At 43.3% G+C, this 12,902-nt stretch overlaps 1 protein-coding gene across 1 annotated transcript in view; it reads right to left on the bottom strand.

Annotated features, from left to right (window-relative positions):
* RNF145 (ring finger protein 145) overlaps positions 1-12,902 on the bottom strand; it is a 348,869-nt gene that overhangs the window by 202,980 nt on the left and 132,987 nt on the right. Inside the window, exon 6 of the mRNA XM_086931218.1 lies at positions 448-623. Coding sequence (XP_086787344.1) covers positions 448-623 — 176 coding nt within the window. The remainder of the gene's footprint in view (positions 1-447; positions 624-12,902) is intronic.

Here is a 12,902-nt window from a genome sequence, read left to right as displayed (position 1 = left end):
TCTTATTAATATACCCTGTTGAACATGTTACATTTTTATAGGACTTAAAATAAAGGTAATGCTGTATATTATCTACCTCAACTGATTGATGATATTTTACTGATGTAAAACCTAACAATGCCTCTTCATCCACTGCAGTGTGCTTTATAAGATTTTAAAAATAACATTAATAAACATTAAAATGCAAATTGTCTCCCGTATACATACCGGTCTTTCTCTATGCAGGCCTAAAACTGTTTTCTGAATCACTGCATTGTTTCATTACACATTCTAAAGATCCCTGCGTAACCTTTCTTTACCAATAAAGATGGTTTCGCCTCTCTCTATGCCAGACTGCCTATAGGAAACACCCACAATAACACTGGATAGGCATTAGTCCTACAACATTCAATACTTTATATCTTTCTAGTCTCTTTTGGCCTCAGATAAAACAAGCTGCTGAGTTACCTGGTTAGAAAGAGAAATAGAAGGCGCTCTCTGGAGGTTGGCTGATCCCGAGTGCTAAAATAGGAATACATCTGAAGAGCAAACAGGACCAGCCAGAAGACCATGAACAGAACAGGGACAACCAGCTGGTTCCAAAGAGACATCCCAAGAGCCAGAAGGCCATACATCTCTACAACCTGTGAAAAAAAGAAAAGTACCACTCAGTTACTGACATGGAAATTAATGAGCCACCATTACTGACAGCAAAGCCGGGGTTGGGAATGACAGTTTATAGAAGGAGGAGGAAGGGACATAATCTTCCAAAAGGAGTAAAGGCCAGATTGCTGCTTACAATATATTTAGGATACCCTTTACAGATTCCACTGCTATACAAAAATAAAACAAAACATTCTCATACACTCATCATCCATCAAGGGATCACTGAGTGGTATTCTTCCATTACTGTCAGGTGTCTCAAGATGGGGAAAGGGAACCACAAGTCAAAGACAGGACTGAAAAATGCCCAGTTTTACTACTGTATTTTGCACTGCAGGATGGAACACTAGAAAAGTAAATGGGTACTCTCACTTGAACATTACAGATCATGTCACAAAAAACAGAAAACAGCGGGAGGAGCCAAGACGGCGGCCAAAATGGCCGCATAGACGCCCGGCTCCGCAGCTCGCCCTCACCTCCGGAACTATCCTGGCTATGATCCTGCACCCCAGCCACGGCCCAGTGCAGCAGAGTCTTGGCGGAGCTTGACCGCGTTATTCTGATCTTTTTGCGGCCTCTGACGGCCGAATAAGACCGCCTGCAAGTTTCTGGCCTTTCCTCCAGCACGAGCCGGGACCTCACGTGGCGAAGCAGCCGTCCCGCACAGCGTCAACACCGGCCTCCATTGGCCATTGATACCCGGCGACCCGAGTGGTGAAACCGAAACCGCTCTTCTATGATCCTATGACTGTCGCCGCAACGCAGCACTGACTAACGTGGAGTGCACATTCTGCTGGCCCCAGCAACCTCGCGCATATGATCAGACAGCAGATTGGCTTGCCTGACCGGAATCTGATTACACCGTGGTGAGAGGTGTGTAGCGTTGCACATCTGAAGGAACCTGCGTGTGCCTCGTTTTATTTCTCCACACACCGCGATTTGCTGATGTAGCCGTGACACCGGTAAGAACGACTTTCTTTGGTGTGTGTGGCTTGAAGTCCTTGGGCGTTGGAGATACAACATGGCGCCCACGCTAATGGATGATCGGCTGGCCCTCCGAGACTGGCGCATTGAGTGGCAAGAACTGCGGGCGGCTGCATATGTTTTTCACCCTACTATCTCTCCTGCTGCGAAAGACTTGGATACGGCACCGTGCATTGTGGACTGTGAGCCCGAATGCTCCCCGGTTGTCACAGCCGAGGTCTCCCAGGCGTGCAGGAAGCGTGTTGGAGGGTCCGGGGAGCACAACGACAAGATCAGTGACTCTGTTTATCCCTTTTCCTTCCTATTGCCAGCCTGCCTGCTTGAATGCCAACACCCTGACTTTGTGTGGAATGTGATTCTACCTCGGGGGGACCCTCCTGGACTATTCCTTTGGTTCTTGGCTCGATCTGAGATTGCCCCTCCGGGTACTACGTGTTTGCTGATACCACCTGTGTGCAACTGTGACTCATTTTTGACTCTTTTTCCGTACTGGCCAGGGCTGATTCTTGCTCACTCATGTCGCTTATTCGTGAATTGGATGCTGGATTGGATTATGGATTGCACTGGTGACCGCGGGTGGCTGGGATGTTTGTATATTGATGCCCGCGTACTATTTCAGTGGGCCCTTGCTTCTGGGGTTGGGGGTGCACAAGGGGCTGGTGCTATGGCCCTCCTCCGCTTCTCCCTCTTTTGGGGTTTCTTGGGGCGACAGGCATGCCTAATGGGGGGGGGGGGTGGGCCGTGGCCTTCCGCTGGTATGCAGGGTGGGGGATGGGATGTGTTGTTTGTACTTCTGTGTCTCCATGGCCTTCTATCTTCTACTTCTTTTCTTGTTCTTTCTCTTGTTTCTCTTCTTCTTTCTTGTATATCTTGGGTCAGACGGGTGGTCAGGGTTTAGTTCTTTCCGGGACGATTTTTGCGTTTCGCGTTTATATCTTTATCGCATGGTTTATTGATTCTGTGGCTAAGATCTCGATTTTACTGCATATTCGCTGAATGATTGTATATTCCGATTTTCCTTCCCTCCTATACTTCTGTTTGAGGGCGCATATCCTGTCTCCGAATTGTTCCACGTAATACATGTTTTTTATAGGTCATCAGATCCTTTTATTGATGCTATAGAATGAACCCTTTGTCCATCCTCATATACCATAGACTTCTTAGATCGCAACTCCTGAGGTGATATATTGATTGGGAGGGCGCTAACTGGGGCGACATGTACTTCCGCGCTTGTATATCCTGTTTGTAATGACTTACGCCAGTATTTTAATAACGCTGCTTCACTTGGGGATACCTTGCTATGTGGCTCGCCCTCTCAGCTACCCGGTCTGACTTTAGGACGATTCGCCAAAATTGCAAAATGAAACCCTCTTTATCCTTTTCCTGTAGTTCCTTGCCAGTGCATCGTAGCGTTGTTACTTCTGTCATTGATTGCAGCGCAAGGTAACCTGGAATGTTTTACAGTGTCATAGCGGCCGGCCCGCAGTGGTTGTAGGCAGACGCTGTGTACTATATTTATGATAAATAAAGGTTTTCAAAAAAAACAGAAAACAAGAAGTGACAATTTAAAGACTGGCAGCTGAATTCTTTATACATGAAACAATTTTTCTCGATAGTCCCTAACATTTGGAGTTGCTCGCTGCTCAGATATCACAAGTACTTAGAAAAATGTAAGAACACATTTATTATATCATTATGATGGTTTTAACAAAATTAAAGGCAATATAACAACCTGGTAAACGTTTTTGCAAAGAAAACCTATAAAGCATAATTCTCAAAACATTTACTTCTAAGAGAAACATGTGTATAAATACGGCCTATCCGGTAGCTAGACACTTTTAAGCTGTCCACAACAATGATCTCAAACACTTGGAGTACTTTGTAATTGCTGTCGTCCCTGAATATCCTCGAGGAGGAAATCACGAAAAAACATTAAGGCAATTGGAGTCCAAATATATTTTAGAATTAGGCAGCAAACACCCTAAAGGACTAAACAACACGGAGGATCTACATAATTTTCTTTGATCCAGTAGCCTCTGCCCAACTGTAACTCTACATACATTTACATCATCTACTTACTTACCCACAATGACATTTTACTGTTTCCCCCTACCCCTAAGAATCTGTTTTTATCAATTTCAATATTTACATTGCGTCTTTAATGTATATATCTTTTAGCATACCCCTCCATTCTCCCCTTTAATCTTCTTTTCACATTATGCAACGTTGCAAATGCACATTGCACTATTTTCTGAAACTCATCAGGCAGCTGCTACTTTGTCTGATATACCTATTTGCACGAGGCACATTTGCACATTGCTACATTTGCACTTTTAGCTAGAACGTTACCCATATTGATAACGATCCAAAGGGAATTCCAACTTTAGGAATATATTCCGTAAGGCTGCTAACTGTTTATAAGTACTGTAATCAATGCATATTTTAACATTCATGATTTTTATACTGACAGGGTATTTATACGGATGAATTATATTTATATAATTTTCTATTGCTATTTATATATATGTATTCTATATTTATATAATAACTAAATACATGAATATTATCATTGTCATCATATGCATGCTAAATTTTAAGTACTTACCTTCGAAATTGCAAAGTGAATTTAAGCAAAAGAATCCCTGTAAATGATTTCATGTGCAAGAATTTTGCTTTTGTAGATAGATAGATAGATAGATAGCTAGATAGATAGATAGAATAGATATATACGTACCAAAGCCCCAGGGGTTTTGAAGGCGCACTCTACAGTCCTTGCAAAGCCGTTAGGCTTATTAGCGCAGAGAGTCCGCGTTTTCAGATGAGGTTAATAGTTATCGTCCTACGCGTTTCAAGGCGCCAGCCTCTTCCTCATGGACAGCTTACAGATCTGCACAGATGGCTTCAATCGCTTTTAAAGTGCATGCTAAGACCCGCAGTGGATCGTGGTTAGTGCATGAGTATAGTACAGTGCATGCTGGGATTGAAATGAAGTGATTCCTTAGTAGGTTCTGTGTAGTCTTATGTTTAAAAAAGCATTTCATCGCAATACAGTGTGCCCCCGTCTGATATGCTGGCTAATTATCTTGCAAATCCTGTGCTGTCTGCAGTGGCGTCATAGTACCTGTCCCGCACAGCTCAGCTGCGGGTTAATAAGCCAGCATGGTATTTGGGGGCCCACTGACAGGCGAAAAAATTGCTTTTACTACTGATGACTGCATGGAGCCCACTGGGGGCAACACTGTACTTTAATTAGGACTTCGTGTTCCAGCATGCTCTGTACTATATGAAGGCACTAACCATGATCCACTGCGGGTCTCTGCATGCTCTACAAGACTAATTGGAGCCGTTTGTGCAGTCATCCGAGCTGTCCGAGTGCACCTCTAAAACCCTTGGGGCTTTGGAAAACTACATTAAGAAGACGGCTGCCCTGCTGTGGGAGGCTGCACCATACCCGCTAAATGCAGGGAAAGCTACACGGTATAGGAACCATGCGGCCACCGCGAGAAGCACATCAGCTGTGGGTTAATAAGCCAGCATGGCATTTGGGGGCCAACTGAAGGGCGAAAAAATTGCTTTTACTACTGATGACTGCATGGAGCCCACTGGGGGCAACATTGTACTTCAATTAGGACTTCGTTTCCCAGCATGCTCTGTACTATACGAAGGCACTAACCATGATCCACTGCGGGTCTTTGCATGCTCTACAAAAGACTGATTGGAGCCGTCTGTGCAGTCATCTGAGCTGTCCACGAAGAAGAGGCTGCCTGCCTCGAAACGCGTCGACAAAACTTCTCACCCCATGTGAAAGTGGCTGGCTCTATGTTTCAATAAAACCATCCGGTTTTACAACTGTTGTCGAGTGCGCCTCTAAAACCCTCGGAGCTTTGGAAAACTATAACACTATATACCTGTGACTAAGACCACGGACGTGGACGAAACGCGTCGCTGTGGGCTAGCCTGAATTCCTTTCCTTGGAATCCTTCGTTATATATATATATATATATATCCTACTGGCGGTCGCCAGTAGGTAGTTATAGTTAGGATTTTTTTCAATGCAAAATCTCAAAATTCTATTTGGAATAACTTTGGCGCCGGTTGACGAATCTGCCTGAAAATTTCCTCAAATTTGCCTCGCGGAGCTCCGGTTCTTCCTTGAAAGTTTCGGGGGGATTCATCAAGCGGGGGCCAAGATAAAAGGGGGGTCCCAAAACGTGTTTTCCCCATGTTAATTTCCATAGGGCGGTCAAACTCACTTTTAGACCGAACGGCTGAATGGTTTTCCACCAAACTTGGCAAAATTGTAGGGACTGGTAGCCCGATGTGCCTTTGCTATGTCTCAAGATATGTGCTGCAGTGGATTTTGAGTAATTTTGGTTCAAAAAAATATATATCTATAGGCGCCCCCCGGTACGCGCCCCGGGGAGCGCACCGGGCGTGCTACGCGACTTGCGCACGGAAAGCTGATTGGCTCACAGGTGTCTGTAAACATTCGAAACAGTCCGGAGCGGCCGCCATCTTGTGTCTCGGTAGGATCGAGACACAAGAGGTGGCAAAAAAAAAAAGGGGGAAATGACCATAAGGGGGCAGGGTAGACCCCCCTGACCCCCTAGGTTTGATGTGGGGGCTATATTAGGGTCCCGCGGGGCAAAAAAAAAAAAAATTCGATTTGCGTGTGGGGAGCGGACTGGGGAGCGTAGCATGGGGAAAACCCAGTTTATATGGCTGAGATACCCGCCACCCCCTCTCAACACAATCCCCAAGGATGGGAAACCGGAAACGGTTCTGAACTTTTGGAAGACGGGAGGGAGTGACCCTCCCGGCCGTATTTATTAAAATATGAAACAAAATTAAAACATTAAAATAACAGTTTCATATTATGTACAATTTCATTTCCACATTGCGATGTTTGGCTAACCTTAACATATTCGCTAATACAAAGGTTCACCTAGCCGAACTAACATCCTACAAGACATTTAACTTGAAATTGTACATCCTAACGTTTAAGGGCCAAGGGCAAGGTCGTAACCGGTGTCAGATCCCTAAACCAGAAATATCCCCCTCACTTGTGAGGGGCGACCGCACAGAGGTGTACCTCAAGTGCATCTACCAATTTCCCTTGACTTGACGGGGGCCCCAATAAACTCGACGCCATTTAAAGGTCGTCCGAGGACTCGTGTGAGGTGTCTAGAAGGTAGCGTAAACCCCCTCCCAAACCCCACACAACTTACCACATCTGCCGTCGCAGATGTCCTGGCCCCGGGAAATTCCCCAGGAGGGGGCTGTAGCCCCTCCTACCCAGGAAGGGGCCTTGACCGCCTTTCCTTTCCTTTCGGCGGCCCATCCTTAGAAGGGACCGCCTCCCCGTTGAGGGGCCAATGGCCACCTCCCCCGAGCGCTCCCATCCGTAATGGGTGACACCCACCCATAGGGATCTTCCAATTACTGCTCACCGATCATGACCTTACCGCCCGACCAAAATAAATACGACAATTCTAACTAAATTCTAAATGACTACATTACTACATGACAGTAACAATTACCGCTTATTAAAAGGCATGATTACTGATCAACACTAGTGCAGAAATACTTTATTTGCAAAAACAAACTAAAATTGACCATTCTTTATTGCATACTCAAAGTTATCACGATATTCATCACAACCTGCAAGAAATAGAGTTACCACATCAAAACTTTATTCAAAAAAACACTTGCTGTCCTCAGGGGCTGGTGGGTGGGTCAAAATTGGCTCTTCGTTCCGTCTCGAGCTCACGTGCAGCGAGGAGGTGCAGCTTCAGAGCACAGGAACAAGAGGCTGCTTCCTTGGCTTGTTGCTCCTTTTATCCGTCTTCAGGGCGGGCGTAAACCCGCCCCTGCCTGCCCCAAGGGCGTGGCCGGCCGCGTCAGTGTCTAGGCCAGCCCACTCCAGGGCGGGAAAAGGCGCGCCCCGGCTACGCCGCTTCGGGCATACCAGCCGAGACTCGCCTCCCGCCCAAGATGGCTTCCCGGGGGGATCGTGGTACTCCACCATACGTTCGGGGGGACCGAATGGTCGCCCCTTTCCATTCACTGTGTCACCTCTACGACCCTACGACCTCTACGACCCTTTCTTGCGTCAATACGTCCCTTTTGCATACATTACACCTGACGTAGGTATAATGTGGCGCAGGGGCTTACAAAGTGACGCATCTATTTAGATGCGTCACTTTGTAAATATGACTGTATAAGGTGTATTTTTTTACAGCACTGGTGTGTCACAAAAAGTGACGCTCTGGTGGCGTTAAAGTGACGCATGGCCTCATAAATGAGGCCTTCAGTCTTCTACTCATGCGTCATATAAAATTTATGACGTATTATGTCGGAAGTTCTTACAGATACGTCAGTATTTCAGACGTATCTGTAAGCTCAAAAGTGATGCATTGCTAGAGTGTGTCTCAAAAATGATGCAACTCCAGCAATGCATCCTTTCACATGGGGCCAGGCCCCATGTGAAAGGGCCTGCACGCCTGCTGTGAAACAGGCGTAAGATTTGGACGCAACAGCGTCATAAATGTGACGCAGTGATATCTCATAGATTTCACTGCGTCACTTCTGCGACCCTTTCTTGCGTCAATACGTCCCTTTTGCATACATTACACCTGACGTAGGTATAATGTGGCGCAGGGGCTAACAAAGTGACACATCTACCTAGATGCGTCACTTTGTAAATATGACTGAATAAGGTGCATTATTTACAGCACTGGTGCGTCACAAAAAGTGACGCACCGGTGGCGTTAAAGTGACGCATGGCCTCATAAATGAGGCCTTCAGTCTTCTACTCATGCGTCATATTAAATATATGACATATTATGTCGGAAGTACTTACAGATACGTCAGTATTTCAGACGTATCTGCAAGCGCAAAAGTGATGCATTGCTGGAGTGTGTCACAAAAATGATGCAACTCCATCAATGCATCTTTTCTTACCCTTCCACACCCCCGTTCCTTTTCAACATTTTCTTTGAATACCCACATTCCCCATATTCACTCTCCTTCTCCTTACTTTCCTTCCCAACACTCACCTTCTTTCAGTCCCCCTACTTCACTTCCTTTCTCCTCTCATATCTTTCTGTTCTTTCTTACTCATTTTCCTTTCCATTATCAATGCACTCCACTTCACTTACTCTTTTTCATTTTTTTAAGAATATAGCTCTTTGATGAGAATTGGAGGTAGTTCTGAAAAGAACTTTTTTTTTTTTCTTCTTTTTTCTTTTTTAAGAACAGAAACAAAAACAGGGAATGGAAACTGCTCAACAGGAGCAAAAAAAACAAAAAAAATTAGGGCTGGGAACGGCAGCGATGGTTCTCCAATGCTCCAACCATGAGCAGGACACTTTGCTCCCCAAAGGTAAGGAGTTGATCGCAGTATCTGCATTTCAGGACACCTTTGTTGAATGCAGGTTGTATATTTGGAAGCAGCTCCTGCGATCGCCCCCTCACAGAAGTAGTTGCTCCTCCGGTGGATGTAGAGGCCCCATCACTGGGAACCTCTTGTGCCAGAGCCCTGACACTTTCCCGGGCAAAATTCTGGGGGTGCCTCCTCTCCACATGGCGTATCATTGTGAAGTTCACAAAAGAATATTTCTTTTTGGGGTCACCCCGTGACAGGACTTTTTTGCAGATCCTGCACTCCACTTTTGGAGCATTCACCTTTATCTATCCATCTGGTATGGAAAAAAAATTCCAGGTGAAATGCTCTTTCACCTTTGGCTGAGGAGGCTCTTCATCGATGAATTCAGGCTCATCTTCACTATTGGATGGTCTGGCAGCCATGATTAACCAAGCAAGATCGAAGAGAAAAAAAGGCAGATCTTCTAGTCACAAAAGTGAAAGAAGAAGTGAAGGAAATGGGTGAGGATTTCATTCTTTGTAAAAAAAACTGTTAGCAACCAATGAAAAGTGTTATTTTAAGGTTACATGACTTGACGCGCTAACGCTGCGCGCACCGGAGCGCTTCCGGGTGCGCATACGCGGCGCGAACGTAGGCGCTTCCGGGGCGAACACGCGGCGCGAACGTAGGCGCATACGCGGCGCGAACGTAGGCGCATACGCGGCGCAAACGTAGGCGCTTCCGGGGCGCATACGCGGCGCCAACGTAGGCGCTTCCGAGGCGCATACGCGGCGCGAACGTAGGCGCTTCCGGGGGTGCTTACGCGGCGCGCCGAAGTGACGTTTTGATAGTTACACGGAAATGCAAAATTATTTTCATTTCCTTATTCAAAAAAAATGCTTTTATATGTATGGTACTAAATGTCTTGCGTTATTTACTTTTCATTCATATTTTTTTACACGAACGCAAGTAGCGCTCTGGGTGCGCTTTCCGGAGAGCTTACCGGTGCGCGGACCCAGAGCGCCCCAAAAAAAAATGATTAAAAAAATATTATTATAAAAAAAATAATACTAAATAATACTCACACAAATCAGCAAATTAAAAAAAAATTGTAGGTTACAAACTCGATATAGAAAGGAATTAGCATTTAAAAAACCTATGAAATTCACTGAAAAAACCATAGGTTTCACACCAGTTATAGTTACCTGGAAATTTTACTGACATAAAACCATTGAAATTCCCACGTTAGAGTTAGTTGGACTCACTATAACTTGCGCGCCTGCAATGCACTGCTGATGATGTCACATATTACATCACTCATGACATGGTCAGTGACATCACTCATGACATCACTGATGACACCATCCTTGTGACAGACCTCCTTTCAGTGTAATGTAACCCTTAAAACACATATTCAAAAATAGAAATTAACATTTTCAAAAAAACGGAGATACCCATACCAGTTACAACAAACAATTCAGTAATTCCACCATCTATATACACATCCACTCATTCACCAACAGTTCTATATAGTCACTCATACATATACTCACTCATCATATGTAGTGATACACCTATACATCCTGTTACACACCGACAGTCATCCAAAAGTTACTCACACACATACTCACACATGCAAATAAACTATTTACTTATAGAAGCACATACTTATTTAAACAGGAACTCTTACAATCTCTCGCTCTGACATATACTCACTTATATACATCAATACTCACATATAATAGATTAAAACATATGTAGTTACTGATAAAGACACTAGTGAGACAGTCATTCACTCACTAACACACACATATACACACTCATCCACCCATACAGTCCTGCACATATGCTGTCTTCAAAACACATATAAACAGTGAGTCAGTCACCAACCCATGCAGCCACTTATACACAAAGTGAAACACTGATACATATATTTCAATATTTAAAAGTTACTCGCTAATATATGTATTCACTAAAATACACTTAATAAGGCAGTTAACAAATCATTTTTTTTTAAAACATCCATTTACACACTTATTTAACCATTTATTCTTCCATCGACCTTTACAAATACATATATTAAAGAAATGTCTTTTTCAGTAAGACACACATTCACTGGATGGTGTCATGAGTGATGTCACTGACCATGTCATGAGTGATGTAATATGTGACATCATCAGCAGTGCACTGCAGGCGCGCAAGTTATAGTGAGTCCAACTAACTATAACGTGGGAATTTCAATGGTTTTATGTCAGTAAAATTTCCAGGTAACTATAACTGGTGTGAAACCTATGGTTTTTTCAGTGAATTTAATAGGTTTTTTAAATGCTAATTCCTAACTATAACTGGTGTGAAACCTATGGTTTTTTCAGTGAATATATATATATATATATATATTTGAACAGTCAGTCCTGAACTTCCAGATAACTGGCGACCAGAGACTAGAGACCAAACGAATCCCAAAGTTGAGGCAAAAAAGATTTATTCAGACAAATTCAGCAGCGCAGCGGACTGACGCGTTTCAGGCGGATGCCCTTGATCACAATAGAATATTACCCTGTCTTGTTTTTCAATGCGTTTGTGCACACCATGTAATGAATAAACATAAACGAAATACTACATGGTAAGCCCCAATGCAGAAGCGAGTTATTTCAAATTGAATATTACCAGTTGACAAAGTCAAAAAGAAGTTCAATATATATGCTGAATAAATTCTTAAGCAGTTAGTAGTGTCCCTGCATAAATGCAAGAAAAATAATCAATTGAACATAGTCGATACAGTACTCATAAACAGTTCATTGATGTAAACTGATAAACATGTGCAATTTGTCGCAATAAGTGCAATTGTCGCAATAGTAAACATTTAAATAAGTGCAAGGTCTATAGATCAAGTTAAAAGTAATAATGTATATACCTAAAACCATCAAATTATTTAATCTAAAAACTGTCCGTTGGGAAGTGCAAATCTTACGCAATGTAAACATGGCAATTGTGCAACATACACAAATAAATAAAGTACTGATAAGACTAAGAACCTACTGTTAATAAAAACAACAAGTTAAAAACCTTTATAATGATGCGGGGACATTAAACACTGATGGATGAAGGGATTTTTATTTTTTGCATTACAATTACTTGTGTGCAAAAATAATTTTTGCTTTCTTTTTGTCACATGAACTTTAGCCAAGTTCCCAATTTTCAGCATTCTCACTAATGAGATGTTTTTCTGAGTCAGTGAGACAATTTTCCTCACATCGCAAGATCATTTTCTATCCAATTAAATCCTGTCTTGCTGTGAGATGCACAAATACATTCGTAAGCATGTTTTCCTTTCAAAGAGCTATTCTAAGATAATGAATAGAGAATCGTGCTGTTTTTGTTACGTAAATCTTTAGCAGAACCACGCTGCGATCAATAAGAATATTTCCAACATATATACAACAAATTGTTGCAAAATCCACAATTTTCATTTTCACTCAAATGTGTCAAAGTCACATCATTTGTAATCTTTGCACATTTTTCCATAGAGCTTTGTAAGCAATGAAATATGAAACGTTGTACCTGAAAACTGCTTCTTCTATTGCAACCCCTCATCACTCATCCCTCTTCACAGTTAGACCTTTTAATCAGTCTACGTCCGTCCATCAACTCCCCTCATTCCAGTCCATCAACTTCCTTCATTCCCTTAGGAAGTTTCAAACACATTCTGTACCAAGGCTGCATTTGTCCAAATTTGTATTTGTATTTGTATTTGTATGTCGATTTGTAGAGCGCGATTGCTGCCCGGGGGCGTCCAAGCGCTAAGAAACCAACAGAACAAGGGGAGGTAGCCCGGTGTTATTGGGCAGTAGTGAAGAGGAATGTTTTTAGCTGTTTCCTGAATGAGGTGAGATTGGAATTTTTCCTTAGG

This window comes from Lissotriton vulgaris, chromosome 7, assembly GCF_964263255.1.
Source record: "Lissotriton vulgaris chromosome 7, aLisVul1.2, whole genome shotgun sequence".
Lineage (NCBI taxonomy): Eukaryota > Metazoa > Chordata > Amphibia > Caudata > Salamandridae > Lissotriton > Lissotriton vulgaris.
This window is presented reverse-complemented; position numbering and strand designations above follow the sequence as displayed.